General features: G+C 41.0%; 1 protein-coding gene across 2 annotated transcripts in view; it reads right to left on the bottom strand.

The window, feature by feature from the left end:
- Zswim5 (zinc finger SWIM-type containing 5) overlaps window positions 1-8,846 on the bottom strand; it is a 112,825-nt gene that overhangs the window by 21,903 nt on the left and 82,076 nt on the right. For both annotated transcript variants that reach the window (XM_021199800.2, XM_029539715.1), the window contains exons 3-5: window positions 6,342-6,490; window positions 3,140-3,290; window positions 149-328 (exon numbers count right to left, since the gene is read on the bottom strand). In XM_021199800.2, coding sequence (XP_021055459.1) covers window positions 149-328; window positions 3,140-3,290; window positions 6,342-6,490 — 480 coding nt within the window. The remainder of the gene's footprint in view (window positions 1-148; window positions 329-3,139; window positions 3,291-6,341; window positions 6,491-8,846) is intronic.

Below are 8,846 nucleotides of genomic sequence, written 5' to 3'. Positions count from 1 at the left end.
AAAACAAAAAAAAAAAGAAAGAAAAAGAAAAGCTTTTCTTATTTAAGATAATAATTTTGACAGAAAAAAAGTCTACCATGCCACTACTGTCCTGGTACTTGATCATTCCTACCTTTTGAAGTTCTAAACACAAAGGTCCTTGGCTCACCTGGGCTGTGGCTGGCACTCTGGGAGAGCGCATTGGTAATGTTGGGTAGCTCATGCCCATAGTTTCCATCCTCCAGGGGGCAGATATCCAGGTCGCTCCACTTCTGCAGTTGCTGGAGCCAACAAGATTTTTCTTCCAGTTTGCAATGTGGATTTAAAATTATGCACACCCATAAAGCCCCTAAAAACCAGAACAGTCCACATTCTTAGTGTCTGTGAATAACACCCATGCCTTCGCTTTGATCTTCGGTGCCCAAATAATCCCAATGCCCCCAAAACAAAAACCAAATAACAAACCCATCGGCTTCCTCCTCTCTCATACTTCTGAAACATACACACATACATATAAATACATAGTATATATAATTATGAATATAATTGCTAAGATTTTCAGAATTGACTGAGGGACTAAAACATGTGAAACTGTGAGCCAAATGAATGTTAAGTTTCTGTCAGGAAGTGTGGGCACAGCAATGAGGAAGTAACCTACTAACATGTGAGTAAGATCCTGCTTTTTGTCTTCAGAAGCTGTCCGGTACGACAATGCCATGCTAACCTAAGTGCTAAATCAAGGTGCGTTTAGGGTATAGAACTGGGAGATGGCTCTGTGATTAAAGTACTTGACCTGTGTGACAGTTTCAGGCCAATGAGAGACCCTACCTCAAATAAGTGGAAGGTGCCTAAGGTTGTCCTCTGAACTCTGCATGTGTGTGGTATATACTTGTGCACATGCACACACACACATACACATAAGACATATTCAGGATATAATAGCACACAAAAAGGCACTTAACATAAGTGCCTTCAGGGTTGGAAGGGAAGTATTCAGAAAAATTTCATATTTTGGCTACTCAGATTTTTGTAAAAGATTTATTTATTTATTTTATGTATATGAGTACACTGTAGCTGTCTTCAGACACACACCAGAAGAGGGCATCAGATCCCATTATAGATGGTTGTGAGCCACCATGTGGTTAGGGGAAATTGAACTCAGAAGCTCTGGAAGAGCTGCCAGTGCTCTTAACCACAAAGTCACCTCTCCAGCCCTGGCTAATTAAGATGTTTGACCTCTAAGACCCTCAATTATTAAACTAAGAACATGAAACTACCTGTTTTTTTGGAATAGTAGTACTGCACGAGATACAACTTTTGAAAGATCTAGTCTAATACATTATTGCTGAACAAATCTTAGTATTTCTTTTTTCAAAAAAAAAAAAAAAAGATTTACTCTGACTTGGATTTTAGAACTGCTTTGCCTTAAAACAATGCTTTTCCAGCGGTGGTGGAACATCACATACTCCAAAGAACAAATGTAAACAATTCCTTTGACCTCTTCACTCTTCTTTCTAAGAAAAACAGGTTCTTCTCAAGACCTACTATGTGGCTGTGCCAGATAGTTTCTCAGTCTCCAGTTAGCAGTAAGTAGAAATGTAGTGATTTTCCCCAAGTAAGGTCTTACTAAATCAAATTGTGCAGGCTAGTTGGTCTTGAACTTCTGTCCCCTAGACTTAGTGTTGCAAATGCTGGGATTACAGTTATGATACCCAGTGATATAATGCTTCTTAATCACAGATGAGGATTTCACAGTCTTTTTCTAAAGGCTATTTATTTATTTATTTATTTATACATGCATGTGTGTATGTCTGTGTATGTGCTGGGGCCTGAGCTAAGAGGCATCCCTCTGGAGCTGGAGTTCTAAGTAGTTGTGAACTCCCTGACATGAGTGCTGGAAATGAACTTGGGTAATTTGCAAGAACAACACATGTTCTTAATCACTGATGTACGTCTCCAGCACCAGGTTTGTTCCTTTCTTTCTTTTCTTTTCTTTTCTTTTCTTTTCTTTTCTTTTCTTTTCTTTTCTTTTCTTTTCTTTTCTTTTCTTTCTCTTTCTTTCTTTCTTTCTCTTTCTTTCTTTCTCTTTCTCTCTTTCTCTTTCTCTCTTTCTTTTTTCTTTCTTTTTCTTTTTCTTCCTTCCTTCCTTCTTCCTTCCTTCCTTTTTTCTTTTCTTTTTNTTTTTTTTTTTTTTTTNTTGTTTTTTTTTGTTTTTTTGTTTTTTTTTTGAGACAGGGTTTCTCTGTGTAACCCTGGCTGTCCTCAAACTCAGAAATCTGCCTGCTTCTGCCTCCTGAGTGCTGGGATTAAAGGCATGCGCTACCATGCCTGGCGGTTCAACTTTTTTTTTATTTAAAATTATATTTGTTTACTTATTTACTTTTTGAGACAAGATTTCGCTATACAGTTCTGGTGGACCTGGATGTTTTTATGTAGACCAGGCTGGCCTTAAACTACATAGACCAGTCTGCTTCTGCCTCTTGAGTACTGAGATTAAAGGTGTGCCACCATGCCTGTCATCAGTACAGAAACAAAGAACAGTACAGTAGAAGGCGAAAGCTTAAGCACTGGAACCTCCTCATACCTGAGTGGTCTGGCTAGGTACGATGCCAGAGAGGAGATCAGGGAAGGCAACACGAGTGAGGCCAAGGTTGTTTTTTGGTTTGTTTTAAGACAGAGTTTAATGTAGCCCAAGTGGCCTGGAATTAAGTAACTGAGGATGATCTTGAATTCCTGTCTCTCCTTCCTCTACCTTCCAAGTGCTGAGATCACAGGTGTGAGCCAGCACACCTGGTTTTATGCAGTGCTGGGGATTGAACCCTGGGCCTTACACATGCTAAGGAAGTATTCTACCAGACGAGAGCCACATCACCAGACCCTGAGGCTAAGGACTTAGAGAACTAGGGTAACACCATGCAACTGAAGCCAAGTGAAGAGGTTTTCTTTCAGCAATGTAGGTAACATGATTTAGAATCCTTAACAGGAAGGCTCACTGCTGCAGAAGCAATGAAATGAGATTAGGAAGCTTCTGTAGACTCTAAAATGTCTCACCAGCTAGAATTAGCAAGAGCCACACAAACACTGACAGCAAATGTTCATTAACGTATGTGTTAGAGGGCAAAGTGACAGGATCTGGGACTTGTAAGGGATAGAGACTCACCTAGTTCATCCCAGAGCTGCCTGCACTTGTCTGTCATGCTTGTTCCTTGCTGCCTCCAGAGTGTGAGGCGTGGATCAGCCATAAATTGCTCAGTGATAAGTGTCAGCATCCTGGCTCCATTAGAATCTCTCATTCGAAGCATCTCTCGAACCTGAAGTACAAGGAGGAGCAAGTGATTGGTAACTGCACAATGTAGAAAAGGAGAAGGTGAAGGACAGAGAACAGATCGAGAAGATGATGTACTTGCATAGGACATTTAAGAGACAGACAGAAAGCCTCTCAACTCTGTAAGTGAAAGTCCTACATATATCAAGAAAGCTTGTTATGTATAATGAAATACCTCTTTAAACACACTAGGATAGCTGGAATAAAAGGACAATAACAGTATTGGTCTGGATGTAAATAAATAAGAACCCATATACTACTGGTGGGATTTTAAAATGAGGCAGCAACCTTGGAAAATAATCTATGTAGAACTTATCTAAGAATGTTAATAGCAACATTTTTTCTAGAGTAGCTAAAAGGTGAAAGCAATTTAAGTGTTTACTAACAGACAAAGGATAATAAAATGGAATATTACTTAACGGTAAAAATGAACCTTTAAAATATCAGGCTAAGAAGTGAAAGACGTCAGTCACAAAAGACACACACACACACACACCCCGCACACATGCATGCATGCACACACATGTTTTTATCATGTGAAAGTCCAGAATAGGGAAACGTATGGAGACAGACAGTCGATTAGCGGTTACTGAGCGCTGGGGCGGCCAGGTGGCCATGACGGATCAGAGACTGTGGAGAGGAGGCTCTCTCTGCCCCACTTACTCTGTGCCGAATCAAACATGGCCTGTAGGCTGGTCATTGCCCAGACTAACTCCATTTTATAAAACAACAGTTTGGCCCATATTGGATGCAAATGCTGATGCAGAAGAGCTCTACATCTTGTTTGTATAAGTGAGTAACGACCATGTGCCCAGCACTAACCAGGGGTGCTTGCTGATCAACAACTCATTCATGCAAAATATGACCACCATGAACTTAACAAATCAAGAACACATGAATTGCATCAAAACCATGTCAAAAAGTCAGACTTGTGAATTTATTGAACTCACCAGACCAACAGATGATGAAACTTCCTTATCTGGGTCATATAAAAGAAGGAACATTAAATAATGGGGTACAGGGACACCTGCCAGCTCATCAGCAGACCAGCTGACACAAAACCATCAGCAGGTGAATGAACTACTGACTCTCTAGGGCTTCAGCCCAGCATGACCCCTCTGCTTGATGGTGCCTGTTGGGACTACTGTTCTTCCAATCCCGCTCTTCACCTCGAACCAGCTCTGTACTTGGAACGTTCTCTGTATCTCAGAACAGTTCTGTGACTGTGATCTCATGTCAATATCTTCATGTATGTGTATATGTACATGCACACATGCATGCTTGTGTGGAAGACAGAGGAGGACCTTGAGTGTTACTCCTCAAGTACACTTCATCTTTTGTTTCATCTCTCACTACCCTGGAACCCTGCCAAGTAGGCTAAGCCCAATAACCAATGAACTCCAGAGACCCAGCATTTCTACCTCCCATTTTATCGCAGCCGATTGATTGCAGGTGCAGTTCACCAATGGAACCCTCTCTCCCTCCCCTGCTTACTTTATTATTTTTATCTCACTTCTTTGAGTGGCTCTCTTTGTATGCACCTGCTCTGGTCTTGACTTCAGAGACAGCTCACTGACCTCTGTAGCTCAATCTTTTTGTAGCCAAAAAAAAAAAAAAAAAATTAAATTATCTGCTTCTCTGTATCTGTACATACCTATATACACAAAACACACATATATACATTACACACACCCATCCATCCATCCATCTTTCCATCCACACACATAAATACACAGGTAAATAAATGATAAGATATAAAGATACTCTGTTCTCAAGTCTGGTGACTGGGTTCAATCCTTTGGAAGGCAGGAAAAGAGAAAAACAGAACTATTCCATATGGATATGCTCTGAGCACAACACTAATGTGATGTTATAAGTTCTGCTCCCAAATAAGTTTTAAATTAAGAAACACTGTGACTACAGTGTGAAGTCAGCACTAGTTGGTAAATCAAGACCAACAAAAGTGACATCACCTGGGGCTGTAGAGATGGCTCAGTGGTTAAGAGCACTGACTGCTCTTCCACAGGTCCTGAGATCAATTCCCAGCAACCACATGGTGGCTCACAACCATCTGTAATGGGATCCGATGCCCACTTCTGGTGTGTCTAAAGACAGAGACAGTGTACTCATATACATAAAATAAATAACTCTTTTTAAAAAGTGACATCACCTGTGATTTATTGTTTTGTTTTGTTTTAATAAATTGATGTTGTGGAAAGACAAACATCCCAGTTTGTTCCTGAAGCAGCTCATTTATGTCTGATAGGTAAGGGATGAACTTTCTTTCCAAGATGCTAATTGTGGTGATAACTCTATACTAAGTATCTGTGAATATACCAACCCCATGCTAGCAAGTGTTCTGCCACTGACCTGTATCTCCAGCCAATATTGTACTGGTTATATGGGTAAACCATATGTTATATATTATACAATATTATACTATATTATATCTCAGTAGAGGTGCTAATGGAAAGAGAGAGAAAAACAAATGACAAAAACCAATCCAGCCTGCCTGGCATGGGTACTTCTAGTTTCAAAATAGTCTCTCGGGGACACTGTTGGAACTCTAGTCTCTGCTGCTTCATCAGGCAGCTTTGAGTCATAGTAGAGAGAAGATGGTTCCTGCTAAAGTTCTCCAGCACTGTGGGCTCGTTTAGAGAGTAGAGGAAAAACAGACCACCAGAGGGAGGAAGGGAGGGAGGGAGGGGGGCTCCATGGAATAACCCGATTGTGAGGCTCTGCTTATCCTCTCCTGCTAGATTTTAAGCACCCAGTGCAGCTAGGTGAAGTGAGCTAGGTACACCAGAAGGCATAAGTGTGGTGCACACCATTTATTTAGCATTTGGAAAGAAGGAAAGAAGAAGGGAGGGAGGAGGGAGAAAATAAAGAAGGGGGAAGGAAGGAGGGAGGGAAGGAAGAAAGGAGGGACAAAGGGAAGGAAAGAAGGAAGGAAGGAAGGAAGGAAGGAAGGAAGGAAGGAAGGAAGGAAGGAAGGAAGGAAGGAAGGAATCCTGCAGGCTTGCTTTTTCCTTCTTACCTTGGCAAACATTGAATTGAGCTGCTTCCCAGAGCCATAGTAACCCCCCTGGGAGAGAAAAAGCTTCACTTGTTCTTTCACTTGTTCTTCATCCAAGTGCCAACAGTTCTCATCATCAATGCTGGCCCCAGCTGTGGGGTCAGGGGCACCTGTGAGGAACAGGAACACCGTGAGCACATAGATGTAGATAGTGCTTTGCAACTGTGACACTTCAGAAATGTAATGTGTATGCTAGATTTACATTCACCGAAGTCACAGTTCTAGCCCTCTTAAAGTCTATAACTACTGAAAAGCCTAGAATGAAACACACACATACTGTGATGGGCAGTGGTGGCACAGGCCTTTAGTCCCAGCACTCAGAAGGCAGAGGCAGGTGGGTCTCCAAGTTCGAGGCCAGCCTGGTCTACAGAGTGAGTTCTAGGACAGTTATGCCTACACAGAGACCCTGACTCAAAAATCAACAAACATATACATGTGCTACTGTTAAATATACATTTGGCACCTGTTCTACATTCCATGGCATACAACTTATTTTTTTTTAAAGATTTTCAATTTATGTGCATGGGTGTTTTGCCTACATGTATGTCTGAGCATCACGTGTGTGCAGTGCCCACAGAGGCCAGAAGAGGGTATCAAACCCTCTGGGACTAGAGTTACACCTGGTTGTTAGCTGCCATAGGAGTTCTGGAAATCAAACCCAGGGTTCCTGTTGAGCAACAAGTATTCCTAACTGCTGAGCCTACCTCCAGGCACGATACACAACTTTAAAGTCCTTGTAGTTTTCTAAGTGGTGTCTTTCTCTGTGATAATGAGTTGGGGATAACAGTTGAGAGAAGGGCTGGAGAGATGGCTCAGCAGTTAGGAGCACTGACTGCTCTTCCAGAGGTCCTGAGTTCAATTCCCAGAAACCACATGGTGGCTCACAAGCAACTACAACAGGGTCTGATGCTTCTTTTGATGTACCTGAAGAGAGAAATGATATACTTATATACATAAAATAAGTAATCTTTAAAAACAGAAACAAAAACAGCCGAGAGAAGCTAGACAGCTTCAGAATTGGCTCTGCTCACCCAGGAAGAGTTGAGACATTTAGTCCCATATGTCAACCTCTAATGACAAAAAAAAAAAAAAAAAAAAAAAAAAAGAGTATTGAAGGCTAACTTGTTCACCAATGGTTAGTGATTTTAATCAATTATTATCTATTGTCTTAGTCAGGGTTTCTATTCCTGCACAAACATCATGACCAAAAAGCAAGTTGGGGAGGAAAAGATCTATTCAGCTTACACTTCCACATTGCTGTTCAGCACTAAAGGAAGTCAGGACTGGAACTCAAGCAAGTCAGGAAACAGGAACTGTTGCAGAGGCCATGGAGGGATTTTACTTACTGGCTTGTTTTTACTGGCTTGCTCAGCCTGCTTTTTTATAGAACCCAAGACTACTATCCCAGGGATAGCACCACCCGAAGTGGGCTGGGCCCTCCCCCCTTGATCACTAATTGAGAAAATGCCTTACAGCTCGATCTCATGGAGGCATTTCATCAAGGGAGGTTTCTTTTCTCTGTGATAACTCACAGAGAAAGTTGACACACAAAACCAGCCAGTACATCTATCTATAACGACATTTCCAAAAAACAAAGCAAACTAACCCTAATAACAGAATTTGTAGAGCTTCCAGAGCAGAGCATGGGGGAGGGTTCTCAAGAGCAGTACCCTGGAGAAAGTATGGAAGCATGGCCTCTTGTAGCATATGCTTTGTCCTATATATTTTTCAGTTGTGCCTTCGGTGATATTATAATGAACATATAAATGTAAGTAAAATGTTTTCTTGATTCTGTGACCTAACCCCTGAAAATTCACTGGATATCAGAAGAGAAGTGTGAGAACCTTGATTTATGTTCCATTGGTCTGCCAGCTAGTTAAAAGCGAAAACAACCTGAGGCTTGAGGCTGGCAGAAGAGGGGAAGAGCTCTGGAGATTGAGCCTTCAACACATAGGTGTTACCCCATCTTAAGGTAGTTAGTATCAAACATGAATTATATGAGAGCACATGTTGGTGTCTGCTGTGGAATTGGTTGGCTGGTGAGCAGAAAACACTCCCTAAAGAGTTGGTCATAGAGGCCTTCTAGCCTCTATGTCTGAGGCTATGATGGGAAAACTGACTTTGTTTCTCCTCTGTATCTTTAAAACACAGGAGGAAAATCATAACATTTCCTCTCTAGTAATGTGATATTTATTACTTTGCTTTGCCCTCTGTGAAGTTCAAATCTCTATTAACATATATATATATTATTTCCAAAACAAAAATATTTTCTTAGAACATAAAAGTGTATTTTTAGCTAGGTGTAAGCCCCTGGAGGCAGGAGAGTAGCCAGGCCCGCCCTAAAAAAAAAAAAAAAAAAAAAAAAAAAAAAAAAAAAAAAAAAAAAAAAAAAAGAAATGACAGAAAGAAAGAAAGATAAGAAGATGAAAATTCCAAGATCAGGCCACAAAATTCCACTAATCCCCG

The sequence above is a fragment of the Mus pahari genome, chromosome 6 (assembly GCF_900095145.1).
Source record: "Mus pahari chromosome 6, PAHARI_EIJ_v1.1, whole genome shotgun sequence".
NCBI lineage: Eukaryota > Metazoa > Chordata > Mammalia > Rodentia > Muridae > Mus > Mus pahari.
This window is presented reverse-complemented; position numbering and strand designations above follow the sequence as displayed.